The sequence below is a fragment of the Aspergillus bombycis genome, assembly GCF_001792695.1.
Source record: "Aspergillus bombycis strain NRRL26010 chromosome Unknown contig00002, whole genome shotgun sequence".
NCBI lineage: Eukaryota > Fungi > Ascomycota > Eurotiomycetes > Eurotiales > Aspergillaceae > Aspergillus > Aspergillus bombycis.
The window spans coordinates 427,193-442,487 of record NW_019170004.1 but is presented as its reverse complement, the minus strand read 5'-3'; the positions used below and the strand labels follow the sequence as shown (position 1 = coordinate 442,487).

Sequence of the window (15,295 nt, the reverse complement as noted above, 5' to 3'; positions counted from 1 at the left end):
AGCGAGTCAGCTTTGCTCCAACTTGTGCTGTCTGAGTGGTCGCGCGGAAGCTCCTACTACTGCCTGGTAGTACATGAGCCCACAGCTCCGTATTTGCCAAGGCGCTTCCTATCAAAGTAGTGTCGTATTCGGTTAAGGCGTCACTGTCACAGAGGCTAAGCTATGCCCAATACTATCAGATTTTAGGTAGTAGATTGTGGCTTGCCACTAGTAGTTCTGGAGAATGATAAATGGCTCTGCAGTATCACAAGAAAGACGGAATATTGCGCATCACTTAGCAGCACGTAGCACGAATGCGAGCCCATACTCCATTACCAGTACCCACATCCAGGATTTCCTAGAAGCTATCAGACTATGTGTAAGACTCCATAAAATCACAAGGTGCCACTTGTGCATTTTCAATTGGTGGCAAGTGAAGTCTTCCATCCAGAGTTAGTAGTAAGTATAGATGGTGCGCCACATATTACTGCTCATTTGCCATTTCATCATTGGGACCCTAAAAGATCATAAGATTTAGTGGATAAATTGATACCAACCCCGTCACTAGCCTAGACCCACCCAGTACGCGCCATCATGAAACGCATGTTATCGACGACCATTTTCATAATGGTAGTCGGTGATATGGGTGGCCAGAGTTGTAGTTTCATCTCCTTTTAAAGGGTCGCCTCCATAGGTAGAATCACCACCGGCATCACGATCATCAGTACCATGATCAAAGAACTCTAACTGTATGTTCCGAGGAAGCTCCGATGTAAGAGACGTGCTAATCAAGGTCGTGATACCAGCACAGTGATAGGAGCTTTCATGATTACCTGCGCTAGTGATATAAAGCGAGCGAGATGAATTAAAAGAGTTCATTACAGCAATGTTAGTTAATAAGTGGGTCTAAGGAAAGTATTGAAATATGTGGGTATTCAAGAGAGGAAAGGAAGATGGAACGATGTGCGACTACGTATGAAGGAAAGAGTTAGGAAACTACCAAGGATGAGGGGGCTCATTATGGTCGTACAGATCTAGAGGAGGTGTGATACTAGCAAAAGTCTCAAGTGACCCGAATGGCCTAGCTCATAGTTTCAACGAGGGCTGGTACCAGACTCAGAAGTCAACAGCCAAACATGATTTCCTTAATGCGCAGTCCCGTGAGGCTTGAGCCAGCGAGTTCATCGACATCAGTAACGCAAGCTTCGAGAAATCTTGTCCCGAGGCTTAGACATCCGATATAAGGAACTATTGTAGAACATTGTTTATCCAGTTGACGAGGGGCTATAGCAGAGGCTAGATTGCAATACGAAAGCGAAAGGTCGGTAGCATACAGTGAGTTGTACATGAGGTTAACCGATCATCTAAACTCGGCATATGCAAAGTCGGCCGGAACTAAGCAGCGTTGCCGTTCTCCGAAGGCATACAGTCCGAGCATCATCCCGGTAAAAGGTGCTCCGACTGGCGGCGACTGAGTCATTGTGCTGTTCTGAACCTCTCCTAGCCACTGGATCTGGGAATGAGCGCCGTTCACCTCTCTGAGACCAAACCTATACTGGTCTCCGCATTCAATGAAGAACACGACATCCGACACTGCGCTTTCGAGTTCCCGATCAATAACTTCTCCTCCAGCCGCTCGGAATCGCACAATTCGTGCCCTTTCCTTTGTAGGGGAGTGCCGAATCCCTATACTGCTGTAAGTGAAATAGTTCCACCAGACAACAGTTCCAGCTTCTGTATGTGGTGACTGAGGATTGAAAGATAACTGTGTTTCCCACGTGCAGTAGTGATGAGTTTGTTTCCGAAGAAATAGAGTCGGACAACTGGGGACGGAGAGGTTATATGGTCCTCCGTGTAGACGGAGGTGGTTTGGTCGCTCCACAAGCGAGTAATCTGTTCTTATGGGGGTGTCTAAAAGTATCAGTCTCAGTTTAATATCGGTGAACACGCTTTTGCCAACTTACTTTTGCGGTACCAGCCTAGCTGTAATTCTGGACTCGAGAAATCATCTCTCCATGCTACGGGATTTTGGTGCTCATAAAGGTGTGGACTTTCAGATTGGAGAGAGATTTTTTTGCCCTCATTGAAAACCGGCCAATCATCCTTCCACTCAACGGGTATCAGAAATGTTTCGCGCCCTATTGTCACCATAGCCATTGAGTTAGTTCTGCAGCACATTCCAAGCAAAGAATCAGCAAAGGTACATACCAAAAACAGACTCCTCCCAGTAACCATCCTTTCGCACCGGTCGCACACCCAAGAAAACAGCCCACCATCTTCCCTGTGCATCTTCCACCAAGTCTGCATGCCCAGTATTTTGCACGTCGTCATTGATCCCATTCCTCCAGAGTGGGTTACTCGGTCCCACTTCCCACGGACCAAACGGGCCCGTCTCACTGCGGCTCACCCATTCGCAATGGCCGCTTTCTGTACCCCCTTCGGCGGTGAAAAGATAGTAGTATTTCCCGCGCTTGAATATATGCGATCCCTCAGAGACGCCGGAGGTAGAATCTCGGATGAGCCTTGGTTCGGATGTAGAAGCCCCGCTGGCAAGATCAACAGTAGCGATATGGATGGCGAAGTCTTTCAGATTTGCATTCGGCGTTCTATTCAGTTTGCGATAGGTCGATGATAGGTACACCGTGCCGTCATCGTCCCAGAACAGCTTGAGAAATCATTTTTAGAACAGACGTGCATGCTGAACATGGTGAGGGGTGAGGAGTACATACATCCTGATCAAATCCGACTTGGTCGAAAAACACCGGGTCAGACCAGGAATCAGAATCCCAGATATTCTCTGTCTTCACGTAGAACCCGCGCGGCCAAACACGATCATCATCCTGGGGGCGATAGCGTTCAAAGCTGGCCGCAATTATGTAGTAGACACCGCCATGGTACCGTAGGGTGGTGGCCCAAACTCCACCACCAGGTTCGGGGGTCTGGATGTGGATCTGACTGCGCCTGGTCAGTGCGTGGCCGATCAGGGTCCAGCGTATCAGATCAGTGCTATGGTATATCGGAGCTCCGGGGAAGTATTCGAAGGAAGAGGTTACGAGGAAGAAGTCATTCTTCACGCGAATTATGGAAGGGTCGGGATTAAATCCGGGAATAATCGGATTGTTGTACATGACGACAACAGTCAGATCTATATTGTTGACATTCCTACCAAGAATGGCATGAGAGCTGTCGGGCCTGGAGAAACCTAGTATTTATAGTTGTGTCCTGCAACACAACATCACTTAATGCCGTCACGGGATTGGTGGATAAATGTCGCCTGTGCTCTGTATCGTCAATGCAAAAGTTTTTCAAGATTGGATAAAGCGACCGAAAATGATGGTCGAGGAGGATCTTGCAAGATCATGCTCCTACCCCACATGTTTGGCACATTTTCCGTCCGCTCGTGGTCAGGACTCAATGAAATAGTAATATTCTAGTACTTTTCGTCAATTGACCCGCAAGTCACGCCCCCTTCTCACCCCGATCTCCACCGATCACTCTACTGCTACTAGTATTTACATACCCAAATGTCGACGACCTTATCTTTCAAGGTTCGTTCTGGCGATCCGAGTAGTAAGTAGTAGTTCTATTTGTGGTCTTTGCGTAACCTTAAATTTTCTAATCAGAATCTCCAACAGCCTACAAATTACTAGTCGACACGAACTCAAACGCCACTTGGTTCGAGAAGTGGTCATGCATGGGATGTCGAGAGAACGCTTTGGGTCAGTTTCCACAATCTCAACCGCGGCCTTCCACCCGATTTCCAGAAGACTGGTTTTTATTTATTTCTAATATGCGTGTGAGGCTTTTCCAACTTACCTGTTGGAGTAAAACAGAAATATGTCCAGTGTTATGGGTCCCAACGTTTCCTTCCTATTTCGGTGACACACTGAGATGATATCGACTTAGTCGAATTATGTGTGACCTTTAGATATTAAACCTGCAACCAAGTAACCAAGTCGGCATACTACGCCCGCAACGCATCGGACGTCCTCGCCACTGCCCCTCTATCAAAGAACCCAGCCAGCCTGCAAGCCTTCCTCGACCCCATCCAAGCCACCGAAATCAACATCAAGGTAACCGAGCAAGGCGGCCGAGTCTTATACAACACGGTCTCGATGGTGATGCCGATCATCCAACAATTCTTCTTCATGATGGCCCTGAACGGCATCTCGGCGCAATTCCACCTGTACACCAAACTCGGCCCGAAACGCAACGGTCTCCTCCGCATGTGCGTCTCGCTTGCCTACACCTTCATCGGATCGCTATGCATGGCCGGATATATCTGGGCGTACAGAGAGTCCTGGGACGTCAATAGCAATCAGTTTGTGCTCTCCTGGATGAGTATCTGGCTGTACATGCACATCAACTTCCTCATCGTCGACATCCTCACCGCGTTTATCCCCATGCAATTCCTCCCCTTCTGCATCCTAACGTGGGCCATCATCAACGTCGCGAGCACAATTAGCCCCTTTGAACTCAGCCCCGGGTTCTATCGCTGGGGGTACGCCCTCCCAGCACACGAGCTCTACCAGGTGCTCGTCCAGATCTGGAGCGACGGATGCGAGGACCAGCTGCATCGCGCCCTTCCGATCATGTTCTCGTGGTGGGTCGCCTGTGTAGCTATCGTGCCTTTTGCCATGTGGCATCGCTGCAAAGCGGCGCTGGCTGCCGAACAGGCTGCTAACAACTCAGCTTCGGATAATCAGTCGACCTCTTCACGGCCGGAAAGCACTGACCGTCCCCACTCGCGCCAATCGAGTACGCGGGAGATCATCCGGCACAGTCGGAGGGAGACAGCTGAGTCTATCCGCTTGGAGCATGTTGCGTATGGACCGAGCTATCCGACTCCGGGTGTGAGGGGGGACGAGCCGTGAATGTTTAGTGTAAATTTGTTGACATAATCTATTTTGTATGCTATTGATAGATCGAGGTTCGGTAATATGTACCCATACTCCATTCAACACATTGCATCTGCGGCAGGTGGCATACTTGACTTGGTATATGAAGATACGGTAGAAAGTTGTATCAGTCTCTCTGTCACTTTCTCCCCTCAGTATAACCTCGTTGAGCATATAGTTGCTCGACAGCCACTGAACTATGAGTAGTAATTGATTATCCACTATCACAGCACGACGGACATGCGTTGCGGTTCATACAGATACGATCAGCGCATCGGATCAAGATTGGACTACAGCCGGATATCTTCCTAGACTGATGTGGAATAAGATGGACACCACACACTGAATAACGCTGTCATTAAATACATCCGGTAAATGACGACTGAAGTCAACATGTTCAATCGCACGTCATGAGACTCACCATCACTATCGCTTAGAATATCGTATCAGTCGGTTGCTGAATGGCTCAAGCTCATGATCGCGGATACAGAGAGACTGACTGACATAGAATGTGAGGGAAAGAAGTCATGGAAGAAAGGCCCCGTCCTCAATAAGTAGTTTGACAATCTCCTCATGGCCATGTACCGATGCTGTATTCAGGAATTCCCACACCCGTGAATCCTCATTGTTGACCATGAAATCACTCCCAAAGAGCAGATCCAAGAGCGGCCGATAGTAATCCTGCGAAGTGGCACGCAGCGGCGTCCACGACTGATCAACACCCCCGGACACCCACGTCCACACCATCGGCAGCTCCCAGCTTCGCTCCACTTCCAATCAGTAAATGAACCAATCCAAGACGGTAGGAATCATCCGCGGAGTTCAGCGGTAGCCATGCAGTTGTATTCGGGGGTCCCTCCTCTACTCCCGGTGGGAGTCTAATCGCAATTAAGGTTGGAAAGTGAGGTCGCGAGCTCAGGTGGACTGTCGTCCGGCTGTTCTCGTCGGCGGATAGCCACAATGTTTCTTCGGCGATTATTCTTTGCAGTGAACTGTCTGGTTGGATTAGGGATGCGTTGTTGGGGCTCTCCATAGTTCATCGCTTGACCCGACAAAGCTAGGTGGGGACCACCATCGGTCGAAAAGGATAGCACGTTCTTATACCGAGACGCATGCATGAACAAGAGGGGGATCGTCGTGTTATGTAGCTCAATCTAGCATGTGTCCATGCATGTCGATCGCAATGTTTGGAACCAAGTGTAAATACGAGCTTTTAGAGTTCGCTTTTGTTTTGCTTTCGCCTTCCTGCGTCCTCGGCGCGGTTAGTTTGTATTACATTTTTTTTTTTTTTTTTGGCTGACAGGCGTTATGTAAATCTGGCAGAATTCTGTTGATTCGTATTAGATATCTTGAGTTCGCCAAGTTTGATTGGCCTAAGGCTGTTGGAACATAGGTACACTGTATCCATGTCCGGATATATATATATTCGGATCATCTGCACCTACCGGTGCTGGCCGATATATGGAGTAGTAAACCACATGTATAGGTACAAAAGGGAGAAGAGAGAAAAACAAAGAGCCTAATGAACAAGATGTATTATATTCAAGTTGCCCTCGTATCTCGTGATAGGAGTGGTTCCTATGAAATGTAAGACGGGCTGGAAATCAGTTTTGGACATCATATTAAGACAGGCAGAGAAGATGTTATTTCACTGCAACTGGTGTACATCGGATCCTCCGAGAACAACCTATTCACCGATGCAGCTCGACGATGGGCCCCGTGTACACATGCCGAGCCCGGAAGACATAGTAGATCAACGCCAGGATAACCGTCCCGATCGTGCCGACCACACTGAAGTTCATCGTCGTTTTGTCGACAGACATCTGGGTGGGCCAGAAACTGAAAAACACCACAATGGTCATGTAAATGACAGCGTAGCCGTTGATCAAGGTACCAAAGATGCCTCGAACGTGGAAGGGTCCCCACATCAACTTCGCCCCCGGTACGTTGACCAGCATGTCCTCCCCGTCGTGATACAGAGAAATCTGACCGGTGCAACGACGGTAGAGGAGAAGGGAGGCGACGATGAGGTAGGAAAGATAGATGCCGGAGACCGCCATGGAGATGATACCGTTCAGAGCCACATCGGACCCGATGTTGACGAGTCCCAGCAGACATGCGACGGTCATGGTAAGCAGGATGGAATAGGTCGGAGTGTATGTCCTCGACGAAACCTAATCCGAGCAAGGGTCAGCGTGGGTGGATCACCGAAGTGACTGGTTCGTCGGCATCAAACCTACCTTGCTCCACAAGCGCCAGCCGGGCACCGCGCGATCTCGGGCAAACGACCAAAACTGTCGCGAGGTGGCTGCCAGCATACCGATGACCGAGCAGACGGCAATGATGAGGAGGACCGAACTCATACCGAGCGCCCCCGAGACGGAGTCGGTGGCCTGGTAGAAGATTTCAATGAAGGGATACCCGGTGGGGGTGTTGAGGGCCTTGTCGATGTCCCCCATGCAGAACAGAGTGGCGATCAACATGGTAAACCCAAGGGTGCCGTTGATCAGAACACTGAGAAGAACCGCACGAGGGATCGCGACCGTGGCATTTGCGACTTCTTCCGCCATCTGCCATCGTTAGCCTTTCGTATTTCCACTCCAAATCACTCCAGAACATACGTGGACCGCCGCATCACCACCGGCGAAGGCAAAAACACACCCGGTCATCCCGACGAAGAAGGCTAGCCCGTCCGTGGGAAAACCGCCGCTGTTCACGAAATCCTTAAAGACCTCTTCCTTGGACTTGTGGTCGGCCATGTACGTCAAGGGGATCAGGATCGCAAAATACCCCAGGATGTGAACGACCAAGACCAAGGTCTCAAATCTGGGAAGCAACTTTCCACCGACGATGTTGATGGCCAGGCTAAGCATATCGACGCCCACATGATCAGAGTGCCTTGCCATGGCTTGGGATCATAGTGCTCGTGCGCAAGGGTCACGACGCCCTGAATCTCCGTCCCGGCCAAGAAGCTGGCACTGGTAAAGGCAGACATCCAACCAATGGTGGTCACCCAGCCTTTGCCAATTGACGATCAGCCTTTGCGATTGTGATTGAGGTAGAAAAGATGGGGCCCTTACCGGTGATGTAACTCAGACATTTCATGATCTTTGGCGGGGAAAGCATCGCACACCAGTGATATTGCCCTCCGGACGTCGGTGCCCTGCCAAACCATCAGCTTCTTCGTCCCGGACGCAATCGATTGCCAATGATTCCGACTCACATCGAGGCTAGCTCTGACAGCACGGTGAAGGAACATGCTGTTCCCGTCCACGCGAAGATGAAGGAGTAGACCGCGCCCGCTGGACCTCCACTGATCTCTTCTTAGTATCTCGCGCTCTATGGCAACGGATCGGGGAATCAAGGAGGCACAAACTTTTGTAAAGGGATGAGGAAGGTCCTGGCGTGCGCGCGTTAGTGTTCACCATCGGTTGTCCATGGGACACGAGACTTACCCAAAAAGCCCCTCCCAGGTGGCGAGAATGGTACAACTAAACCCGAGACTCGACAAGATCCCAAAGTTTCGCTAGCGATAGGAAGCGATCGTTAATCTTCTTTCTCTAACATCATGGCCTTTCCGACGCTGGCGACACACCTTCAGAACGGGTTTCTTTCCCAAGCGCGCGAGCTCGGCATTGTCGCGATCCTTTGTCGAATAGCCACTCGAGATGCGGACCTCGTTGTTGGCGGGGACGTGGTTTTTCAATTCGAAGGAGGTCATTGTGAATGGGTGTCACCATGAGAGGAATCTACCCAAGGATCGGATGAATCGGGTTAGTCCGTGTGACAGAGCAATTGATCCGTGCATTAGTGATTGCGATTGGGTTGAATGATGGACATCGCACATATAACAGATGGATAGTAAGGCGCGAAGGAAGCGTTTGGGACAGGTCACTTACCACGGTGGATAGGACGAACAGGAGGAGAAGGTTCGGTTGGTTTTTTTTTTTTTTTTTTTTCCCATGGGAGAGTTGTTGTGGCCATGATTTATTTCCCCTCGCAACATGATCAGGGTGACATTCACTGTCAGGGAAATTAATGTGGGAGCGGACTTGGAAGGTCGCAGGTTACTCGGACCTGACGCTCGACGGCCACTAGCGTGCACCGGTGTGAAAATTTCTGATTAACACGCCAGGATTGAGAGGAATGAGTTGATAGCCATCCTTGCCAGGGCCAACGGCCAGACCGCGTTCAGTGGACAGAATCCCTGTCACGCTAAACAACCAATTTCAATCCCTGTCAGACACGAGGGGTTGAGACATTTTCGCTCATCAAACGTGCCATTCCATACCAAAAAAAAGAGGAAGAAAAAACACCCGGTACTTGGTTGGTGTTGATTTTGATAGATGCAAACATGATAGAAGGTCCATTGTGTATCCATCCAGAACCAAACAGTGCATCGAAAATAAGACTCGATAAGCCTTCCGGGTCACGGGCGGAGATTAAGTTCAGCCCGAACCCCATTTCCCGCCGGCGTAAACCAATGGACACGCCATGCTTCTTGGCCCCTTCAGCCAATGTAACCAACTTTAACACCCCCCCCTCCCTTCCGACTTGCCCCGTGGTAAGGCAGTCGGTAGTGCCCGCCGTGGGTCGAAATTAATTGATGGTGACATGCGTTTAAGGAAACTCGGCAATGGCAGCTCACGCGACGGCGAAACCATCCCAGCCCATCAAACTCTATCACTTTCTTACTCAGAAGGCAATATCGAGACAACCACCTAATTTCCACCGTCAAATAACCCCCCCCCTGCTACAAACGTCTGACGGTCAATCAATGATATTGCCCAAAATCTCACCGACCCCATAATGCTTTTGGCTCGGCGGACGGGGGAGTGAAGGATTATGCGCCTGAGGGCAGTCGCATTGTGGCAGCAGCGCAAACCACTTATACAAGTAATCCCGGAGACGCTCACTCTCCCACAGTAATCGCCCCTTGGTCAATGTAATCCACCGCCCGGGACGACACTTTCTAGGTCTCCAGATCGCCTGGAATCGCATCCATGGGTCGCTTCCTCCATGATCAAGATCGCAGAGCCCCCATTCTCAATGTAGTCAACTGGTTCCTCCTCGTGGTCGCCGTCCTGAGCGTCCTCACAAGGCTGGGAACGAAGCTATGGATGTTCCATCGCTTCACCAGCGATGATTACTTGATTATGGTCTCGCTGGTATGTCTGACGGACTTTGCTGTGGACCGGTCACCGCATAGGGCTAACACATTCTCGCTACCTGAGATAGCTATTCGCCATGGGAGGATCCATCAGTATGTCAGTCGCCGTCCACAACGGCTATGGTGATCACGTTGGGGCTATTGATGGTTTGCATTGGGAAGCGATTCAAAAGGTGTGCTCTAGACCGGAATCGGTCGCATTCGCTAGCAGCTGAAGGAAGAACCATGGCTGATGGGACCTTGTCTCCCAACCAGGCACAGTACGCAGGTTTCTTGGTGTTTACTCTAAGTCTCTACTTTTCGAAACTATCGCTGTCGGTATTTATCCGGAACCTGACCCCCGTCACTCGAGACCATGTTCATGCGACCGTCCTGCAAGTTCTCTTGACCGTCTGGGCGGTTGTCGCGGTCTTTGGCAGCGCCTTCCAGTGCCAAGCCTCGCGACCTTGGGATACTAGCGGCTCATGCATTGATCTTGTATACCTCCCCCGACGTGGTACGCCAGTTGAGACCCATACTGACGCTAGCGGATAGAATGCGTGGCAGTACTACTTCTGCGCCTCCAACATCGTGACCGATATCATGATCATCGTCCAGGCGCTGGTGTTGATCAGTCGCATCCAAGCGTCGTTCAAGAAAAAGATGGTGTTTGCCACGATCTTCCTGTCCCGTATTCTGTGAGTGACTCCGTTTCAGCACAGAGCAAACCGATCGTCACCATTACTGATCCCTCCCGTCTATCTATAGAGTCATCCTCCCATCCATTGCCCAGCTCGTCCTGATCCACGACGTCGCAAACTCCCCCGATCGAAGCTTTGACGACTACGGGGTGGCCATTGCCGTCGAGACGGTCCAGTGCGCGAGTATCGTCACCGCCTGCTGGGGTCAGCTGAAACCATTCCTGAATCAGCTCAAGTCGAACGGCCTGCGCATTCAGGGCGTGGAGTATCAGCACACGTCCGCCAAAGCCTCCGACCCCCGGTCGGAGGGCCGGGACGATCAGTCGCGACACACGGAACCGAATCACTCGCACAGCCATCATGAGCTCGTCCCCATCGGGTCCGGTCAGGGCAATATGACCACAATCTCAGCGGCGCGCGCATGGGACGCCGATAGTCAGTCGAGTCAAGCAGGGATGATCCGGGAGACTCGCACGTGGAACGTCAGTGCGGCGCGGCGCAGCGAGCGGAGTGATAGTTTGTGATATTATGGCTGGTCTATCATATCCTTTTGTATGGATGGTGTTATATGCAAAAAGGCTTTCAATGTTAACGTGTCTATGAATTAAGTCGCTTAAAACGTGTCGACAAGATACTCTCCGACGGTATTGGCATAACGCTTTGTCACATAACCGCGGGACAGTCTCCCGAAAGCTGTACTATACACGTATCCCACGTAATTTCGAAGATGGTCTGTCAACCTCCAACTACCACCCACCCCGTACGACTACCAGCGTCCATTAATCCGGCAAGGGCAAGAACCATGCTTCCAAACCGCTCCATTCCACCCCATGGATAGTACGCCAGACGCGTGAACAGTCTTTGAGCGTAAGTTCAACCGCTCTATGGATACCAAACCGAGCATGAACGTCCCCGATGCACACCGTAGGCAATGCTGCTAGGGAGACGTTTTCCTTCAAAGGACAAGCCGTGATATTCGACAAAAGAGAAATCAAAGACGTACCTGGCTGCGAGACTTCCAGGCTAGGTCGAGTGGCTGCCCCAGTCGGCCAGGCTACGGTGCAGTACAACAATCCCGTGGAGACGAGTTCATAATACTCTTTCCATAGAAGCAACTAATACATAGCCGGTAGCGACCAATAAATATTTAATAAATGTAAAAGAAAGGAAAGGTTCCAAATCAGTGTTCATACGCCCAGCAAGCAAGGGCCATCAGCTTCAACGCCGCCCTGGCGATTGTATTGGCGTAGGGGAGACCTCATGAGCCAGCGTAACATTCGTCGTTACCACGATTCCATGTTCAGGGCTATCACCACGCTTATGTGGCATAGCTTCAATAATATGCTCCTGGCTTTCACCGGACGAATCCCGCCTTCGGTCATGCCACGCCATGGAGGACATCTCGTACGGATGAGCCTCGTTGGTAGAATTGAGCGTGCTGAACTCTCGGCTTTGGTGGGAGGCGAATCTCCCCGTCCGTGATTTGTGGGTCGAGGCATAGTTGTTGCCGTTGTTATTCGAGGAGCCGTAGGACTTGAACCATCCGATTCGCGTAAAGAGTGGCTTGATTCCTGGCGCGCAGACAATGAATGCCGATACGAATCCTTCACGCGACGCCCAGCCGAGTGCTGTGGAAAGATGATTGATGTCTCGAACGGACAGATAGGCGCGAAGAATAGCGCAGATCATGACGAAGATACCGGAGGAGAATAGGGCGACGAGCACAATCTTTTGGGACAGGGGGATCTTGGCATGCAGAATGAGTGGAATCGGGACACACATGATTGCCAGATCATTCCTACAAAAGAAAAAGCAATTAATGGCTTCTGGTTCGTGAGGAATGGGGAAGGCCACCGGGGAAAGAATAACATACACAACACTTATAGCCTCGATGAGGATATAGTTCAATGGGCGTAGTGTACATTCGTCTATTCCATCATTAGCCGGACGCTAAGCTGGATTCCATGTAAGCAAGCTAACTTACCTCCAGCATATGGTTTCACCTGCCAGTTCCTGTGTATCGGCATGCAGTCAAACAAGTGAAAGAAAATTGATATGAGAAACGTGCAGATTGTAATGAACCCCACTATCGTTGTCAATCGATGTTGCGCAAGTCCCATCCTGGCGATGTAAGCATTATCACTGAGTTGAGGATATTCCACAGTCCAACATACGTGAGCCGGTTGTAGAGAAAGACGAGCACGCCCTTGAAGGCCCACACCATGCAGATGTAGGTAATCCAGGCAATGAATGCACATATTGATCCTTTTCTGATTGCCGGGACCTTCTCATCCGGAATCAACTCTGCTGTCTTCTCATTCAGGCCGATATTAGACCCATACACATCTGGTCCACTGTTAAAACCATCTGACATGACACCGAGAAACCGGGGACGTACCGGTACAGTAGTACAAAGTCACGGTAAATACAGTCCAGCATATCTGATGAAGCATTAGCATCGATCGTTCACGGGTCAAAAGGAACCTAGCCTACCATCGCAAGAACCAGACAGCCGTCGTCCCAGTAAAAGTTTTTCTTGCCGATAGACCACCGAGTATACAACCGAATTGCTATGACCACCATGCCGATGGCCCATTCAGCAAAGAGCTCTGCCACTACATTGTAGGCCATGCTCAAGGTCTTTCCTCTCGTGCCAACGACAAAGTAGTGCAGATGTGGTACGATCGTGGGGTTTACTCCGTGGTGTACCGGCAATTGGGGGGGGGGGGGGGGGGCCAGGGCCGGTCTAAATGGGCGGCATAACCGAATTGCCTTTCGATATTGTTGACGGAAATAGGAAAGTAAAGACAGCCTTAGAGGAGAAACTTAGATAGAGATAGATCGGACAAAGTGTACGGAGTACCTACACCCCTATCCTCTTTAATGCACGGAGTAGTGGCTGGGACTATCGAATTTGCCGTGTCTGGCCATCTTGAGCTTGCCGAGCGGTCGCTGTGGGCTACTGCGCTAGAATTACAAAATTAGGGATTCAAAGGTAGTATCCCGAAGAAACCAGAACCCCAGAAAAGCCCTGCCATAGTTTGACGTGCCATAAAAAGGTACAAACTCGAGGCTGATCCACAAATTTGCCCTGCGCCGAAACTTAATCCAGAATATATGGAACGACCGAAGTCTGTCAATCGTGCAGCGCGACCCTCCTTTACACAAGAAGGGTAATTGAAGCGACCGTGCTCAGCTGGCGGGCCTTGATTTGGAATCACTAAAGAAGATACACAAATCCTCATCATCATCTGCCATCCCATACTCCTGGGATTCTTGCAGCGGTGCTATCCTTGGCATGATCGTCATGATTCGTTTCACACGGCATGGTATCTTAGTAACGCTGTCTTAATAGTCATAGCAGCCTACTTCGTCTCCCACCAGCGCGAGATCAATGTCGAGCCGCCATAGGACATCTTCGGGTTAAAGTCTTAGTGGAGACCCTATACCCACATCACTATTAGCAGAAACTTGATCCACAAGGGGGCCGGTCACACGGGTCCATTTCTTTCGTATCGGAAGTTGGTCTGTCTTTCCCCGGCGATTCGCCGGAGCATTAGTTCGGGCTGATATAGTACAATGGTGGCCGAAAGGATCACGGAAGGCAATCCAGTAGTGGCTACCACGTTATAATAGTGGTCAATATAGGGCATTGGCCATGGTGTTCCGGTTCACTTGGTGGCCAATAGTCTTGGTAGATCATGCTAGGGCAGGTGGCAGTCGATAGTATCAATAACCTTAACAAATGTTCCCTGGACCAGCCAACGAGTCGAGGGCAAAGGGGTGAGGATCCTGATCTGATCGACACGTCGTGTACCCGTGCCGTCCTTATCAACTTCCACTATAGACAGGGTTGATTGATATATAACTAGTTAGTTTTAGTTAGCTTAGGACCCTTTGTTAGATAATCCGCCGGTGGATCCCGTCCTGGCCCGCGAACCTCAACACCCTAAGATGGTTCCATCATTGACGTGGCAACGACTTCTCGTGGACGATCCCAGGTGGGCCCGTTACAGAATACCACTTCCTTGGGACTATTCGCTAGGTAGCCACTTCTGTCAAAGGGTCACCGAATGTGCAAAGCTCTAAATCCTTCGGAATTTGCAATTCCCCTGAGTGCTGTACTTACATTTCAGCAATTTGAATCACAGACAAGCAGTCAAGACAGGGTCTCAGTAAAGCTTAGGGCTCATTGTATAATGCGGAGTCTCAACAGAACCTACTACATGGAGTGAAACAGGCAATCAAGTATCCCAGGAGTCTATCGCGTAGGTCATACTGTGAACCGTCCACCGCATATGACATGGGTTGACCAACAAGCCGGGTGCATGCAATGAACGTTAGAAGTCTGCGGGTCTCGATGTCTCGTCATGCATCGCGTGAGACGACTTTCAGATAGTGAAACAGGCAGGTGAGCTTGCCACATGCATAGAGTATCCTCATAGTATAGACATGGGTTGGATTGCAGGCCATTAGAGTACTCCGTATTTATCATATGAATAGAGGTGTTGCAGTGCGTGAACAGCCCGTCGTTGCTCTCCAACTTTAACCCCTGCGAGAATTCTAGC

The 15,295-nt window shown here is 50.3% G+C and overlaps 5 protein-coding genes across 5 annotated transcripts; 2 read left to right on the top strand and 3 right to left on the bottom strand.

The window, feature by feature from the left end:
* Positions 1 to 1,339: 1,339 nt before the first annotated feature.
* On the bottom strand, positions 1,340 to 3,107 carry ABOM_000574 (glycoside hydrolase family 43 protein; the record flags this gene model as incomplete). The annotated part of the gene is made up of 4 exons (XM_022527704.1): positions 1,340 to 1,890; positions 1,944 to 2,117; positions 2,188 to 2,644; positions 2,709 to 3,107. 4 exons carry the CDS (start codon positions 3,105 to 3,107, stop codon positions 1,340 to 1,342), a joined length of 1,581 nt encoding a protein of 526 aa, XP_022394481.1.
* Positions 3,108 to 3,503: 396 nt separating this feature from the next.
* On the top strand, positions 3,504 to 4,853 carry ABOM_000573 (SNG1 family protein; the record flags this gene model as incomplete). Its single annotated transcript, XM_022527703.1, has 3 exons — positions 3,504 to 3,549; positions 3,615 to 3,698; positions 3,928 to 4,853. The coding sequence occupies 3 exons, from the start codon at positions 3,504 to 3,506 to the stop codon at positions 4,851 to 4,853; spliced, it is 1,056 nt and encodes a 351-aa protein (XP_022394482.1).
* Positions 4,854 to 6,568: 1,715 nt separating this feature from the next.
* Positions 6,569 to 8,598, bottom strand: ABOM_000572 (putative GABA permease; the record flags this gene model as incomplete). Its single annotated transcript, XM_022527702.1, has 9 exons — positions 6,569 to 7,051; positions 7,118 to 7,447; positions 7,499 to 7,703; positions 7,763 to 7,895; positions 7,958 to 8,040; positions 8,101 to 8,190; positions 8,254 to 8,277; positions 8,333 to 8,403; positions 8,473 to 8,598. The coding sequence occupies 9 exons, from the start codon at positions 8,596 to 8,598 to the stop codon at positions 6,569 to 6,571; spliced, it is 1,545 nt and encodes a 514-aa protein (XP_022394483.1).
* A 1,282-nt stretch (positions 8,599 to 9,880) lies between these two features.
* On the top strand, positions 9,881 to 11,251 carry ABOM_000571 (uncharacterized protein; the record flags this gene model as incomplete). The annotated part of the gene is made up of 5 exons (XM_022527701.1): positions 9,881 to 10,045; positions 10,116 to 10,220; positions 10,303 to 10,524; positions 10,582 to 10,724; positions 10,795 to 11,251. 5 exons carry the CDS (start codon positions 9,881 to 9,883, stop codon positions 11,249 to 11,251), a joined length of 1,092 nt encoding a protein of 363 aa, XP_022394484.1.
* A 694-nt stretch (positions 11,252 to 11,945) lies between these two features.
* ABOM_000570 (uncharacterized protein) lies at positions 11,946 to 13,358 on the bottom strand (the record flags this gene model as incomplete). The annotated part of the gene is made up of 6 exons (XM_022527700.1): positions 11,946 to 12,525; positions 12,601 to 12,655; positions 12,712 to 12,848; positions 12,902 to 13,073; positions 13,126 to 13,168; positions 13,221 to 13,358. 6 exons carry the CDS (start codon positions 13,356 to 13,358, stop codon positions 11,946 to 11,948), a joined length of 1,125 nt encoding a protein of 374 aa, XP_022394485.1.
* Positions 13,359 to 15,295: the final 1,937 nt, after the last annotated feature.